Source organism: Cavia porcellus, unplaced genomic scaffold, assembly GCF_034190915.1.
Source record: "Cavia porcellus strain 051 isolate PalLab524CR breed Dunkin Hartley unplaced genomic scaffold, mCavPor4.1 scaffold_9, whole genome shotgun sequence".
Lineage (NCBI taxonomy): Eukaryota > Metazoa > Chordata > Mammalia > Rodentia > Caviidae > Cavia > Cavia porcellus.
In genome coordinates, this window is record NW_026947492.1 from 40,533,771 (window position 1) to 40,551,276 (window position 17,506).

Consider the following 17,506-nt stretch of genomic DNA (forward strand, 5'->3'; position numbering starts at 1 on the left):
ACTAAGAGCAAGGAGATGGAAAGCCAGACACATGAGTCATTTTGGAAAGGCTTCATTCAATCGAACAAAGATGTTACCTAAAAACAATGATAAAAAAAAGTCCATAATGGTGATTTTGTAGAGCCTATCATCAAGGGACTCCTAAAAATTTTTTAAAATTGTAATTTTCTGTTACTACACACAGGGAAATGATCCTGAAGAAGCAAATTCAGGAATGACAAAATAAGAAGTATAGGCCTTGTTCCTCAAAGCAGGCCTCCTGCCCTGAGGGGTTGAGGTCAGTTTCTATGGTGACAAGGAAGACACTCTGGGCCGCTGTCTAGGATCCTCCCACTGTTAAAAATCAGAGTTTCTACATGGAACTTGCCGGATTTTAAAAGCTTCTAATGGACAACATCCTTGTTTGCATAAATATTTTCCTCTACAGCAGTGTCTCCCTTGCTGTTGAAGTTGTGGGTATATCTGAGTTACCTTCATCAGGAGATGCTATTTGAAGTAATAACTTTTCTCCCAGCTGTTTTTGGAAAATTAGTAAGTAAAATTAGTAACAGTAGGATGAATGATATTACTGTTTTCTATTTTCCAAGCACAAAGCTACAAATTGATATAGACTATCTCAGTTAAACCTTAAGACTGAGAGTCTACTCCCCACCGTGGACCCTGCCGCATCCAGCCCTGGTAACCTAGAGGTGCTGCCACCACAGCAGGTTGAAAGTACAGGCACAAACTCTGGTGTGTGGGGCTACACCTCACCTCCTCTTGTCTCAGCCTCTATAGCCCAGATGACCTAGGGTAGACCCCAGAAATGACTGTTCTGATACCTCACTCCACTTTAAAGAGAAAGTTCACCTCACCAAATTTACAAGGTTGACTTATTAAGAAACTACCAAATCTGTAATGCCTGAATGGTACCAAAGATCCCTAGATTGAGGATATGGGGGTGCTGCAGGGCCCAGACAACTTCTGCAAACTGGAGACAGATTTGCTAAATGCCACTCCTATCACACCTCATTAGACAACTGTTGCCTTCTCTTCAACTGGAAGCCCAAAGACACAGCAATTGGGCTATTTTAAAAAACTGTTTCTCTCTCTGTTGTAGAGGCACCAGTGGTTTCTAGTCCTTCCATTTATTTCCAGTCCAACAGGCTTTGGGCTGGGCCCTCAGGCTGTGGAGCTCTTTGTGATGGCATTCATGTGTGCCTTTCATGCTTTGCCTGACTCTGGGGTGGATAAATTGAAAAACCTGAATGAATTTGAGTAAGGGACTGCTTTTATTCATTTTTACTTGGGAAGTTCCCACACCCACAGTGTCAGGTCCTTATAACTGGCTCTGTAAAGTAGCTGAGTTAGAAAACGGAAGTGGTGGCCCCCTGGGCTCTGCCTCCCTCTCCTTCCCAACCTTTAAGCCTGGTCTCACCTCCTCTTCCAGCTTGATGACTCTGGCCTGGGCGTTGCTCAAAGCCTGGTCCAGGATCTCAATGTGTCTCCGATGATCCTCACTTGCAGTTCGCACTGCTGCTAACTCCATTTCTAATTTCTCCTTTTCCTTCAAGAATTCTTTGTCTAGATGGGAGAAAAGAACAAAACTACTTTTCTCAGAAAGTGCTCAGTCTCTGGGCTCACTGCCAATCTACATCTGGCAAGGATTAGGAATAAAAAAGCATGCAAACAGTAAAAGATTGAATTACTGCTATTGCTCCCTCTTAATTGCAATGGTGTATAAGGTGAGAGCTTTCTCAAAAACCACCGTTAACCCTAGAGACATTCCAGGTCACAGCTGAAGAGATCCGGAGCAAACAAGAACTAGCAAGCCCATATTCTCTACAACTCACTTCTCTACAACAATGCCTTTAGTGCTTCAACTTAGTCTTGTACTTCCTACATTGATTTTAATGTTCACAACTTTTCATGATTGCATCTTGTAAGCCTACAATGAAAAGGCAGGCATTTTCAGTACTAATAATACTTTTATTCATATAAAAATTGATGAACTCTTTTTCTTGCACCAGATAGCAGAGGGGAGCTTTGAGCTCAGGGCTCCAATTTACAATTGGATCCTCTTTCCATATGATCTGGCCATGCATTTTCTCCTAGTTCTGATCAAGATGAAGAAGGGACAAGGTTTTGGATTAAGAAAACTGCTCTTCTCTCATGCAATGTGAATGTAACAACAGTCACAGCTTCTTTGTATGTGGGATCCAGGCTGGTGTGGTTTTAGTCATTTCTATCCACCTGCTTATCCACACTTCTGTTCTAAATTAACAGGAGAGGTCTGGAAATAAATATTTCTTATGGAAAATATGTATTCTGTTACAAAAGCCATAAATTTTCTTTTCAAAGTAAATTATTTAGGTATGTTGTTTATAACATGGAAAAACCTGAATGAATTAGAGTAAGAGACTGGTGAAACCAACTATTGTAAACTCTACAACAGAACAGCACACAGAGGGCAGGGGATGTAGCTCAGTGGCATAAGAATTCCTGGTACCACAAAAAAAAAGTTGTCAGAATAGCACATAGCCATGAAAATTAAATAAGAGAATGATAATGACATAGAAAAAAAACATTACTGATAAGAAGTGGTTATAAAACCACTTGCACATTATTCCATTGTCATAGAAAGTGAGATATGTAATTATAGCAATAGCAGCAGTTGTGCCCACATCATTCAAATGCTTCATACCAGTTATCACAATCCCCCTAGCAACCCATACTACAACACAAAGTCCAAGGTGTGAAGGCACAACGTCATGTGACCAGTGGATGGACTCACTCATTATCTCCTCCCAGGTGGAGTCATTTACTACTTTAACAAATTGCTACTGGACATTAACGACCAGCACTATAGGCTGGGAAGAGATAATGGTGTACTAACAGAACAAAAATTGTGGCTTTGAATACAGGGCGTGAAAATTAAAAAGACACTATAATGCTACAAATATCAGACAATAAAATCACGACTGTACAGCCAGAAGGGATCACAAAAACCATCCACATCCAGTGAGAAAAGTTAAGTTCAAGGGAATACAGGTCCTCTGCCAGCTCGGGCAGAGCCAGGATCTGGGACTCCTGATGTCCCACTAGGATGTCCTTTTCCACTGACTGCACAAAATTCTGGCATTCTGAAGTTATGTCAATGGCATTAGAGGGTGATGGAACAGCCTCAGAATAGACAGACTGAATGAGCTAACTTGGAAAGCTCAGTCGTGGCTATGTGTTCTGGAAACACAAGCAGGCCCTAAAAGCAAAGTGGGTTCACCAAGATCCTACACAGTACAGAACACTGTCTTTAGGTTTTATACCCCACTGCAGTGACTAAAACGCCCTCTCGCTTTTCTCTTTCACTGGCATTTGAAATGTTGTCTACAAATCTCTTTCAATCTATGGGAAATGGTCATACAAGAGGGCTGACCAAAAGGTGAGCAGCTCCTCCCTCTCAACTCTGGGCCGCACCATCATAACCTTGAGTGGACCATCGCACTTTACTCGTTCCATTCAAACTCACTGGCATCTGAGCACTAGTTCCCTGGGTTTGGAAAGTTTCAACACGCACAGTGCCTGCTGGCCTTGTCCAGGCCTGGAGGCACCCAGTTAATAGGCAGGAATGTCAGGGAATGAGCCAGTATATGCCAGAGCTACTACCTGCTTATCAACCTAGGCATAAAAATTATGCTTTAGTTGAGGGAACTACTTAGATTTTGATCAGAAGCAATAAAATGACAGGTTGAGCTCATGAACAGAACTTACAAAGCTCCTTTTGCAAATTGATGATCATAATTATTGCTATATGATGACAACTATCTAGGTAGAGTTTTAAACTACTTCTCCCCACCAACACATACACACAGGCATGCATAGGTGTCCAGCATTCGCTATCTCTTGAAACGTAGTATCACATTTGACTAAAGAACAGATTTACTCATCAAAGACCTAGATTACAACCCCAAGTCCACCACATTCCAATATGAGACCCCGAGCAAGCTACTTAAACTCTCTTGAGCCTTGGCTCCCTTATTTATGAAAAGGAAATGATAACATTTATATCACAGTGTTGTTGTGATTTCCCTGTTAATGAAAATGGTCCTGAATATTTGGGACTTTATCTGTTTGTTTGTTTTTTTTTGACTCCTTGGGCCTAAAAAGAGGACCTGGTTAAGTAACATTGCTGAGTAAATAAATCTCTCTGGTGTGCCTAGTTCAATGCCAGCTGAACAATATAGTGCAGCTCTTGATAGCTTTAGGTATCCAGCATCTTTGCAATCTACCAGTCTTTGACACCTAGCTATCCACTTGGCCTCTGCCCATTGTTCATTTAGAAGCCACTACTAACTAGATGGTTAGTACTGACCATGGGTACCAGTTTACATTCTGCCTCAGCTTCCCAAACTCCATGTTTTATATTATAAAGAAAGGTACAAATATTTCATAAAGGTTTCATTTGCTCTGGAATGACCTGAAGACCTGTGAAATATGTGGGTCAAAACATTTCTGTCTTGAGTTTGGAGACAGATTTTATCACTCACACTGGCTCAGAGCCTCCTGCCCATTGGCTGGAAGTAGTACTCTCAATTACAAAGTTTTTAAAACAGTGTTCATTATAATAGTGATAATAACAATCTCTACTCATGTTTGTCAAATGAGTCCTGTGTTACTTATATCATTCCTTTTAGTTATACTCTTGATAATATTTTCTTTGCTCTATGTTTACCATATGAGGTAGAAACCATTAGTAATAATTATCCAGTTTAGGACATTAACAAAGAGTAGAAGTGATTTTTCCCATAGAAGTGTGCTCATGAATGAGAGAGGCAGAACTTGTACTTTCCTAATGCATATTCACAGAAACTGTCTACCCTAGGAGAGCACACTGAGATGTGTTGCAGAGGGCCCTGTTATAATGTGGTTCATTACTGTAAATCACATTCCTCAAAACAGCAATTACATTCACATGTATCTGTAAACAAGTATTATTAAGCTTCTACTACATGTAGGCAACACAGAACAGTAATTAAAAACATGGTTGCAGACACAAGCTGCTTGAGTTCATACCCACTTATACCGCTTAAAATTTTGTGACTTTGAAAGTAAACAAACCTTCATGGTGTTTTTGTTTGTTTGTTTGTTTTCCTTTAAAGATCACCATACTACCTACTTCAAAAACCACACAGGAAGACCCAATAAATGTCAACTACCATAGTGAGACAGAGGAGAAGCCCTGACTCTTGTTTTTCCTGTGCTAGTCTGATGGGGTGCATGGTTTAACTGGTAATTACTGTGCCCCCCAACTCCAATTAATTCCCCTCAACCTTGCATGGACTTGGTATCCTCCTGGTTATTCAGCAGCCACTCTTTGGCAGTTTGCTCTCACATGAGCACAGTGTGGCTCTCAGCAGCTGTGCTTCTCTCCTGCTTCTGCTACTTTATATGCTGTAGGAGATGGCACCATGCTGTGGCTTCTATGGGGAGGATCTGGGCCCAGTGTTAACACCCCCCCCCCCTTAAACTCTGATTATCTGTAATGAACACAGGTAGCCTTCTGAAGATCCCCATCTTTCGGCTTTGCCATTTTCCCCGACTGTGTGATAGCTGTCAGTTAAATAGCTTTCCTGTTTCCTCACTGACTCGCTGCCATGACAGCTGCCACTACATTGGAGGCCTGCAGTCGTCTGGACTAACCACAGCCCAGTGCTTGAATCCATCAACAGGCTCAAATTTAAACCAACTGTGGCCCTGCACTTGGCTCAAGCACAGGTCTTCAGCAGCTATGTAAGCAGCACTCCCCTCACCCTTCTTGGATCAGTCCATGAGGGCTCCCTCTGGTGTACTGACCCCACATGCTGCAGAACAAGTGGTGTTGCAGATATGCTTTGGTGGTCCTGTAAATCTGCTTGTGATTAATTTCTCAAGATCCTATAAATCTATTCAGGATTTTTATCCTGAGTAGTGTGGATAGAATGGTCATTTCAACAGAAAGAGCAATAAATACTAGGCACTGTTAGCCCTGAAGAGCCCCAGAGACCAGCCGCCAGGGAAGAGAAGCAGCAAAGAGCAGCACCTGGAGGCACTTGTCCTTCTGAGACAAGCTAGTGTTGGATGACAGTAGCCAGCAGCAGCGGTTTGGCACCCAGCATTACCCAGTTCATCTGATGGCATCAGGAACTCTAGGAGTTACATTGCACTGATTCACAATTTAGATCTGAATTGAGCAAAAAGAACTCTCAACCCTTGGCAATAATAACATTGGTTATTACTATTATTATTGTTCCAGAAGTATGATAAACTCGGAGGGATACAAGGTCAGCAGGAGGTAGCAATGCTCTCAATCTGGCAAGAGAGGCCCAGACACAGGCAAAGGCAATACGAGCAGTTTCTCTAAACAAATGCATGCAGAAGGTCTATGAGAACACAAGAGATAATGTCTAAGGTTACAGCCACGGTAAGGGGGTTTAAGGCAGTGATCCACAGTGGGACAGCTGAGCTCCCCAGCTCCTTGAAGAGGTGGAAACTCTGAGGTGTATCTGACTTTCGCCTAAAAAGACATCCTTTGAGAAGTACCAAAGGAGAGACCACGAGTGAAGTCACCTGACAGGAAGGCCCCTTCAGTTTATTATTAGCTACGCCTCTTTGGGATGGTTCTCAAGAAAGACCAATCCTACACTGAATTTTTGGTCAGGTTCCAATGTATACACTGAGAATTCCTAAAACAGGCAAGTTGACACAAGGGAATTCTTGCCCAGAATGGTGTGTTTACTCAGTGGATATGAATTACCCAAAACTGTGTGGAGCAGGGAGCTGTTTAGCCTGATGGCCCACAGCCCATTCACACAGAAGGTTGTGTGCTCATACAGTTTACTCCCGACTCTTGTCTAAGCCAGGAGAGCCACGGCACAGGCTCTGAAGCCTGGCCAGCCCAGTTTGATTCTGGCACCTTCACCTATCAGTCGACCTTGGACATGTGACTTCATCTCTCTAGACTCCATTTCCTCAAATGAAACTAACAAGATGTATTTAACAGGCCTGCTGTTGAGAATTAGAACAACTACTGATGAAAGGGGACCTGGCACACAACAGATACTTGATAAATAATAATAACTAGCACATTCCCAGGGGGACTTACCACATTTCAGGGACCGAGCCAAGAGCTTTAAACTGAACCTTTTTTGATACTTACATTAGCTGCATTAAAAAATGGGAAAACTGAAGCAACAGGAGTTGTGATACTGGTAAAAGGTCAGTGGAGTTCCACTTGAGTTTCCTTGCTCCAAGAAACAGATGTGGATGGAAACTAGAAATTAAGCTTCTACTTCAAACCAGTCCCTTTCTCCTTGCCAATTCAAAGTGGGCAGCCTACTGAAACAGTTTCCCTAGTGACTACTTGAGCTCTGAACTCCCTGCTAACCAATGATGGGACTGTGGGCGCTGGTAACTTCTGCTGAGAAATCCAGAGGGTGAGGGTGTGCCGTCCTGCTGTTTTAATTCAGTGCTCCATCTTCTGCCTGGAACTCAGGAGGAGAGAGCAAAGTTGTACCCTGACCCTTCTTAAATAAGAATTAATTCTCTAAGCTTTTCTTACACAAGGAGTTTTTTTGACACATTTTTTCCTTACGGTCCATATTGCTGAAGGAACGGAAGAGTCCAGCTGCTGCCAGCTCAATGAAGGGGTGACTTAAAAATTATCCCTCTTCCTTCAAGATAGGACAAAGGTTTGAGCCTTAACAAACTGGATTTAAGGATGATTTTTATTCTCCTAGAAATGGTAAGAGCATTAAAGGCAGAGAAGGTAGCATAATCCACACAACCTTTTCTAAAAAGCCAAGGACTAGAAATATGTTGACTAACGAAACTGATTTTACAGATATAAAAGCCTCTGGGATGCTCTGTGTGCTGAGAGTGTAAAGGATGTTTGTGTGTGGAGAAGGGGCCACACACAAAGGTTTGGTAGGAGTATAAAGGGAGACATGGAAGATGGCACCCAGGCCCTCTGTGTGGGTAGGGTAGGGAAGGGTTTGCAAAAGACAGGTGCTTCCTAATCGGGAATTCTCTATGGAGTAGACAATTTTCATGTCATCTGCTTAGCCAATCCCCTATTTCAAAGGCCTGCCTGTGACACTTCCTTATTCGCAGGGTTAAGGTCTGGCAAGGAGACCCATCTGTAGCATGAAACAGTTCTCCTCTAACCCTTGGTAGTGACCTCTATCACTGGATAGCTGATCAAACCTGCAGGTAACTTGATCCAAGCTCTTTTAATCAGTCTTTCACTTGAGAATCAGGTGGGAACCCGGGATAGGCAGTGACACTAACAGAATAGGCAACCCCACTCAGGGTAGGGTTCAAATGTGTGGCTGGGAGGACCACAGAAAAGCCTTACGGGAAACACTGATGGGAATGAAGATCAAGCAGATGGACACACACGGAGGATGACGGTCTATGGCAAGGCAAGAGAAAGAGATTCTTTCAGACAGCTGATTCCCAAATACAAACTGTGACTTGATTCTCAGATTTTCCAGCTCTGGCTTCCAGGTCTTGGAAGGCCCGCCTGCACTAACTGCCTATGGGCTATACTTATCAGCATAAACTTAAAATACAGTCAGTCCTCTTACTGGGGCTTAAAACTAGCAAAGGTGGACTTTTGGGGGGGAGGTAACAAAAAGTTCACCATGACACTTTTCTTCCTTTATACCTCTACTCCTTTCTCTATCCTGAAAGAACTTGATAGCTTAAGAAAACCATGGGTTTGGGCTGGGGATTTAGCTCAGCGGCCTAAGCGCCTGCCTTGCAAGCAGGCAGTTATGAGTTTGATCCCGGGTACCGATAAAAAGACAAAAAAGAAAACCATGGGTTTATGCCAATCAACAGTAATAGTATCAGTTCTGGTAACTAGAAAATTCACAATACTGATGAAATGTACTCATTCTTATGAAAAGAAGTCCTAAAATTGTCTGCCAAATTACTCTTCTTAACATTTCTTCTGCTGCTTCTTTAAGAAGCAGCTCCAAACTCCAACATCCTCTCCTAGAACACTGAACACAAATTGGGGAGGATTCTATTCCAAGGGTCAGCTACAATCTGTGGGGCAGTTGAGGGATCAGCTCCATTAGGAAGTCCTTGTTAATCCAAAGGTAATTTCTTTTTATCAGAGGCTGTGAGAGTATAAAGGCAATAACAGGACATTTCACTTACTTTGCTGCCTACAAAAGTATTTGAGATAATTCTGCCTCAAAGACATTTCATTCTCAGGGTCCCCTTCTTAACATCTCCCCACACCTCTTCACCCAAGTTTGACAGTCAAATTATGAACACCAAGAGCCCTAAAATACAATTGGAACCAAAGACTATTTGTCTCACATGAGAGGAATCTATTCACTGGTAGCTTATTTGATGCAAAACAACATGAAAGATAATCTTTCAAAAGACTTGTTAATTCGCAAACAGAAAAGTAACACAAGGCAGGCCCGGAAAACTAGATTGGTGGTTTTTTTAAAGATAAAGTGTCTTTTTAAAGATAAAGTTTCTCGGGAAATGTACCTTGTTATTTCAGTCGAGGGTGTGCAACCAAAGGTCCCCAGGCAATGGAGACACAGGATGTGAGTAGGTGGTTAAGTACATTCACTGACAAACACAAGAACATTTAAGTATGGCTTTTTTAAATGGTTGAGACAGTAAGCTGTTTTTAAATCAGTCTGCAAGAGAAAAACCAGGAAAAACAATTCAAATCAAACTAGGCTCTATGGAGTCCTCGGACTGAGAGAAGGAAGAAGGTAGGGAGGTATCAGGCTCCTGTGGTTTGGATATGGTTTGAATTTGACCCCCTTAAGCTGGAAGCTGGTTCCCAGGGTGGCAGTGTTGATACTGGTGCCCTTAAAGCAGTGAGTTCTGTAGAAAATAATAGTCACAAAGGCATTCCTTTTGTCTAGGGATGTGCATTTGTTCTCAAAACATTTGAGCGCGTGGTTATTGTAAGCCTGGCAGGTCCCTGGAGTCCCTCTGATTTCTTGTCTCACCACGTCCTGAGCACGTTGCTTTGGATGCCATAGTGTGATGCAGTCAGAAGGCCCTCACTAAAGCTTAATATGGGGCTGTCTGATCTTGGGCACTCAGTTTCACAAACCATGAGCAAAACATTTCTGTATAAAGTACTCAACCCCAGGTATTCTGTTATAGCAGTGGAAAACTTTCAGGGGAAGACTTAGGTAGGAGGGAGAGTTTTGAAGACTACATCCCACTGTTAGGCAAAAATCTCCTCAGACGGCAGGCATTTTACACAGTGGGCTTTCGGGTAATCTTTCTCTTGAATAAGAACTTTTTCCCAAAGAGACAGTGAATAATGAGATCCAAAAAGTATAATAAATACTGTGAAAGTGAAAGGGAAGGAAAGTGCTCTAAAGAGTATAACAGTATGCATAGTATGTTAGATAACCATATTACTGAATTTCTGTTGGATCATTGAATAGAAGGGTTTTGCACTGTCACTGTTGGAGTGTCTAGCCACTTTTTGTGCTTTGATTTTGTGACTTTAGCAACTATCTTTAAGACGACAATGGGTAATGCATCAACTAGCAATTTTATGATGTTAATTTTTTTTGAATTTGGTATTATTCTACTTTTTTTCTGTTTTTCTATTTTTTTAATTTTTTTTCTCTTAAAAAAAGGACAATATGCAGTATAACAACCATTGTTAAATTTCTTTCATTCTGTTTTGAAAACCTATATTGTTGTTATCTCTTTTGCTTTTTATTTTTCTTTTCTGACTTAAAATTTAAAAAAATTTTAAAAATTTATTTTCTTTTTAAAATAAAAAAATTAAGAATTTTAAATTAGAAAAAATTAAAAAAAGAGACAGACATTTGTGGAAAGGGTTGTCATTAAAATACAGGAAGAAGTATTTTAGAAAATCAGTTCAATATGGAAAAATAAGGTAAAGCCTGAGTATAGGTGATTTCTACAAACTTTGTTGCTCAAATTCAAAAAAGAAAAATAAAATTTGCCCCTTAGTATGGCACCAAAATTCTTCTGAAATAGTTGTTTTCAAGTCCCATGATACAAGTGGTAGGCTTCTCTCCCATGCTACTTTCTTGGAAAAAGATTAATTCTCTAATGGGTCCTTCCTTCTATCCCAGGTGCAGAGGCTTCTGTCTGTCTTATCCTCCCTGCTGGATTTATGTCATATGGGGATCACCTTCTGTCATAGTAAGTGTAAAGCTTTTATGGGATTTTAACAATATAAGAAGGCCAAAATATTTTATACTGAAGAAATATGACAGTTTAAACAGTAGGTTATTGAGTAAGGGATAGTATTGATGTATGACCAAATCAAAATTCGATCTTTAAAATAAAATTTAGAAATTATCCGACAGCTTTCAATATTCATCACTGCAAAGTAACACATCCTAATTACAAAGTTTCATAATTTTCTAAAGTAGTAAGACAGGGCAACCTACTTGGGACCCCTTCTGTCTCTATCTTGGACAGAAGTTTGCTTTCTCTCAATAAATAGTCTGCTTGTAATCTCTGTTTTTCCTAAAATTCATTCTTCGATTTTAGAGAACACAAACTTAGACATCTAGTAGGTTGGGAGTTTCTTTCCTCTATGTCACTTGGAGGTCTTCCATCAAAATCACTGGATGGAGGTAAGAGTTTGTTTTTGTTTCATAGACCATGGACTAGTTAATATTCATTTAGGCAACAATTTTTTTTTTTTTTTTTTTTTTGGTACCTGGGATAAAACTCACGACCTCGCGTTTTGCAGGCAGGCACTTATTAGGCAACAAATTTTTATGCTTCAAATTTTGTTATATCTTTGCCCATTGCTTGTAATTACTTCTGTGTTGTCTCATAGTTTTGTTAAAATGATGATAAATCTAAGTTAAAACATAGGAAGGTTATAAGATTATGATACCTTTTTTTTTCATACTGGGAGTCAAATTCATGACCTTGTGCATGCCAGACAGGCGCTTATGCCGCTGGGCTAAATCCCTGGCTCCAAGGTTATGACACTACTTTAACGGGATATTTCTATTCCTGTCTTGTTCTCATGCATGTTGCATTTGAACTAGTCACTAAATTTACTGGTATTCCTTGCTTGACTTTATTTAAACAACAGCTCTAGAGAGAGTAATGTTAGAACATTCCTAGTAGATTTTAATATAAACTTCTGTAAAACGTGGTCTTGTTAAATAAAATTTAGCTAGACTTAGAAACTATACATGCCTATATAATGAAATATGGGACTCCTTCCACCAATTAAAAGACACTAGGTCAATGGCTCTTCTCAAGACCTTGAGGACAGGGTTCACTGGGACAGACCGGCTCTGATCCCCCTCTGCACAACAGAGGTAATGTCAAGCCTGTTCTGCTTCAGTTACTTTCCTTTTAGAGGGATTTAATATTAGAAAAAAGAACTTTAGACTGTTCCAACCTTTCTTTCCTATCAGTTAACACCATAGAAAATGAGTGTTTGGCAACACCCAAGACAGGGAAATCATCTTAGAGGAGGGACACATACCCCATTTTTGGGTCAGATGAGACATGAAAATTCTGCCTGTCCTGGAGAACACATATAAAAGCCATGTCCCAGCTTAGTGTTTTGGGCAAGTCTCCCTCGGGCAACTGAACCTGAGACACAGTAGAAAGAACCAACTTCTGGGTGAAACCAGAAGGAGCTACTTCCAAAAGCACCACACTTACAGGACCAGAACACATTTAAAGTTGTATGTTCCTCCCCAAGATGAAAATGCCTGGTGCTTATCAAGGGCCTTTAGATACACCCTCTGTAGAGAACTTCTGCCAATCAATAACCATGACCCTCTTCAGCCTAAAGAAGCCAGATCAGTCATTGCCCATTACTCCCTCATGGCACTTTGGGGTACTTCTTCAGAGGAGGAATGATAGATAGAATATTGTAGAATAGAACTCAGCCCTCAATGGAGCAAGTGCAGAAACCAGATACCCTGCAACTCTTGGGAAGACATACCTCCCTGTGGCCAGACCTCAAGACAAAAGATAAAACAAATGCAGCCACATCCAAAGGATCAATGTCAGTGACTGATATTCTAAGTAGGTATCAGGTAGGTATGAGGAAGCCAGAAAGAGCTGCTAACCCAACCCAATACAGGCAAAAACCCTTTTCTGTATTTATGTGCACATGCTATATGATTCACTTGCCCATTTGATCCCAATTTAATCCATTTTACCTGAGCAATTATACTTGAAATCTTATTGTTGACCATAGTTCTGCTTCACCACATGCCCACCTTGTGAGTTCCCATTTTTCCCCACCCTGGACGCACCTTATCTTCTGGTTTTGCTCTATAAAAATCCCTAGAAAAGGCAGGGTCCTTGGCAACTCTCTTGGGACCCCTTCTGTGTGTGTGTGTGTCTCTCTCTCTCTAAGGCAGAAGCTTTCTCTCAATAAATACTTTGCTCTTAAAAGAAAAGTAGTAAGACAAACCTTAACATATTTATTATATTTGTAGCTTACATAATTTATCTATTGATCTTTGATATCTTGGCCCAAAGTGAATATACAAGTAAAATATCTAAGGTATGATTTGTAAAATAGTTATTTGATACCTACAAACATTCTCTTACATATAATTTTCTCTAATCTAGTCATTCTTCCTGTTGCATGTTAATTCCACAAACTTTATTTACACAGGTATAATTCCCAGGTTTTCTCTATCTACCTAAGTTTATTACATCTGTTGCCTGCCAACTTGTTTGACTGAATATACACCCACTCATCAAGCTCTGCTTCCAAACACCTTGTTGGACTTTCCATTTTATCTTGTTACTTGAAATAAAAATACACTTCTACTTTTATATGACTGCTTATAATATCATAACAAATTGGACAATGGATTAAAATGTCATATAAAAATAGGATACATGGGGCATTTTCATGAGTCATTAACAAATCAACTCCGAAGACTTAAGCTTTCTGTAACTACCACAGAACACAAGTTCATTTTGTCTTCTCTTAATTTAAAAAGATAAACAGTAGACTAGTCTTTTTCTAGATACGGGGAAGTAAAATCTTACTGGATAATTTTGCTTCCCATGAAGAAAACATCATAAAACAGGGACACAATAAAGAACATAATCTGAAGGTACAGAAATGTGTACATAAGCAGACAGATTCTAGAAGGCAGTGCCAACTTTACTTGGAGAGAAAAGGTAGAGCCTTATAAACTACAAACATTTTTCACAGTCATTATTTGGTACCCATAGGGGCATTGGTTCCAGGACCCTATAAAGATATTAAAATCTGAAGATGCTCCAGTCTACTATATAAAATGACATATAATCTATGCACATCCTTCTGTAAAGTCATCTCTAGATTTCTTATCTAACACAATGTAAATGCTATGTAAAGTTATTATAGAGTATTAAGAAATAACAAGAAAAAAGTCTATACATGTTCATTGTAGATGTGATTTTTTTTTCAAATATTTTCAATCCATAATTGGTTGAATCCATGGATATGGAACCTACAGATAGAGGGCTGACTAAATCTTGATTGTGATGGTGGTTGTATTTCATAAAACTCCACTTAAACTATAAATTTGATTGATAGAAAATAATGTCTTAAAATAAATACAACAATATAAAATATGTAATTAATGTCATATACCTATATTTGTTTAAGCTTATGAGTGTGTATATCAGTATATTCATATACACTATGTTTTAATGTTTCAGGTTTTTATTTGTTTTCTGGTCGAGCTGACGATTGGCCCAGCTCTACCTATGTTTTCAAAATGGCTCTTTTTTTTTTTTTGGTACTGAGAATCGAACTCACAACCTCACGCTTGCCAGGCAGGTACTTATGCTACTAAGCTAAGTCCCCAGCCCCAAAATGGCGCTTTTAAATGGCAGACAGTTTTAACACCAGAGCCTGGTGCAAAGATTAGAACTTGACGCTAGGGAAATTATTCCTTGGGAACAAAGTGGTCCATGCTAGGACTGATGGAGGAGAAAGAAATGTGTTGTCTGCAATTATATGTTCTCCCCTCCTTTAATTTCTGCAACCTCTCCCATTGTCACTTTTATAACTTGCTTTGAACATATCCTTTTTTCTCCTTTCTACCACACCACAGTCTTTGCAAGCAAGAAAGAAAATTAGTAGCAGATGCAAACTTATTTTTAATGGTCTAAGACCAAGTTTTCTGGACTTAAACCAAACATTTTGTCCCCTCAAAGATCTTTGGTTCTATCAAGATACAGCTGTAGGCTCTCACTATAATTCATGAACTAAAAATAGTCTCAAAAACTAATTGTAAAAAACCAAACTACGATTACTCATTGTATTCTCATTTTTAAATTTTGTAATTCAAGAGCAAGAAGTTTGATTTAACTGGTATTTTGAGAAAAATATGTTATATACTCCAACCTATTCTGTTCTGGGGAAAAAAAATTTTTTTTAATGGAAGCAGGTATCTGAAGAGGATGCACTGCACTGTCCAGCAAAACCTTCTGTTACAATTGGCTCTGATTCAAAGATAGATGAAGAAGTCAGAGCACAGAAATGTTAACTACAATAAAACTCACTTAAGCTATGAATATATTCTGCTTTGGGCTAAATTATTTGCAACCAAATCAGACTTCTTTCTGCAAGAATTTTGTTTGTTGCTACCTAGGATTGTTTTCAGGATAAAAATGTGATGCGTTCACTCACTCCCAGCATTGATAGCTGACTTGTTAGAAAAGGCGAAGAAAATAAGAAAAAGGAGGCCTGAATTTTAATCATTGGTTAATCACTGAACATCTGTCGGGTTAAGGGCAAACCCCTGGTTGCTTTGGCTACAATTGCCTCTTTTGGAAAATGTGGATGCTGTTCTGAGCTCACTAGGCATCCAACACTGCCATTTTTCACAATGTGGCCTATCTGTACACTTTGGTCCACGAAAAGGAGGTCACTTTTCCATGGCAGAGTCAGAATGACCTGGGCTCCACTTACCTGATTCTAGGACCATGAACACATTACTTAACCTTACCATGTATCAGTTTCCTCATCTGTACAACATCTTTAATACTTATCTTAAAGGGTTGCTTGAGGAATTAATTAAACAGAGGCTAACACAATGGTTGGCTCATGGTAAGTGGTTGGTTAGTATTGGCAGCTGTGATTGGGTTAAATGCCTACACCTAGGCTGGCCTGAACTAGGATAGCTACCAGAATCAAACTTTCAGGATAAACTTTTAACCAGCAGGTCAACAGCCTCTGGGGACAATCCCATTCATAGAGGACATCAGCTGGCTGTCTACTGAGCTCTGGTTTGAAGGATATATGCATTTCTGGTGACCAGACTAATAAGCTTTAAGTATTCTCCAAATCTGATATCTGTATCTGCACAGCTCTTCTCCCAGCAGGATGCTAACAATAGAAATGATGGAAAACCTGATGGAGGTGCCCTCAAGACTTCACTATCCAAGCAACAACCCATTATGGCCAACCACAAGTTAGTCTTGCTCCACCTTATTGCCATCATTAGCTAAATGTTGACTCTCACTAAGTAACTAATATTCGTGACTGCATATATCTGAGTTTTCTTGTTATTTTCTAAAATGGTAATAAGTCATTCTCCCCTGATGTTTCTCCACTGAGAAAGAAAAGAACAATTAGATCATGGTTTACAAACTAAGGCATTTTGCTAAGTAAGCTCTAAGAAAAACTTTTAAAGGTCTTATCTTGTATATTCCTTCTGTATTTTCTCCTTTTGCTAGGGAATCCTTCATTTTTCTCCCCATGAGTACTACCTGGAATAAACATCAGTGAACTATGGCTTCCTGGCCAGATCCAGCCTGTGGCCTGTTTCTGTACATAAGGTTTTATGGGAACACAGTCACAACCAATTGTTTATGAATAATCTGTGATAGTCTTGGGGATACTGGGTCAGAATTGAGTGGTTATAGCCTCAATGCTTGAAATACTCACCACCTGGCTCTTGAAAGAAAGATTGTTGACTTGTCCTAAAACACAGCTAGTTCATAGGAGGTAGATTTTAACTGCTTGTTTGAATAAACAATAACGATCACCGAGCAAATATTTATTAAATGCCTCTAAATGCTAGGCATAATGCCAGGTTCTGGAAATGTATCAGGCTGGGACTACACTGGTGAGGATGACAAGTCACTGCCCTTCAGGTGCTTAAGAGTTCAGTGGAGGAGACAGAAAATGATTATTCAAGCAATTGCTTATACAAGGTTGTGATGAGTATTTACAAAGGAAGAAGTACAAGGTATTGGAGGAGTATATAAAAGGACAACACAACTTTGTATCTCAGGATGGTTCTTTATAACAATGTCATTTAACTTAAGCTGAGGCCTGTGCATAGATTTCCTGGTTTTGAATTCTTAGGCGTAGTGAGGGTGCACTGATGCTACATGCAATGTATATGGATTCGTCTTGTAGTCTGTGTTTACTACATCCATTTATCTAGCTATGCAGTACAGGGGATGTAGAGCATAAAAAAAAAAGTTTAAGAAGCTCATTTTTTTCAGCCTTATA

General features: G+C 39.8%; 1 protein-coding gene across 5 annotated transcripts in view; it reads right to left on the bottom strand.

Annotated features, from left to right (window-relative positions):
- Amotl1 (angiomotin like 1) overlaps positions 1-17,506 on the bottom strand; it is a 151,654-nt gene that overhangs the window by 23,838 nt on the left and 110,310 nt on the right. For all 5 annotated transcript variants that reach the window (XM_063256213.1, XM_013151134.3, XM_003468556.5 and 2 more), the window contains exon 7: positions 1,418-1,563. In XM_063256213.1, coding sequence (XP_063112283.1) covers positions 1,418-1,563 — 146 coding nt within the window. The remainder of the gene's footprint in view (positions 1-1,417; positions 1,564-17,506) is intronic.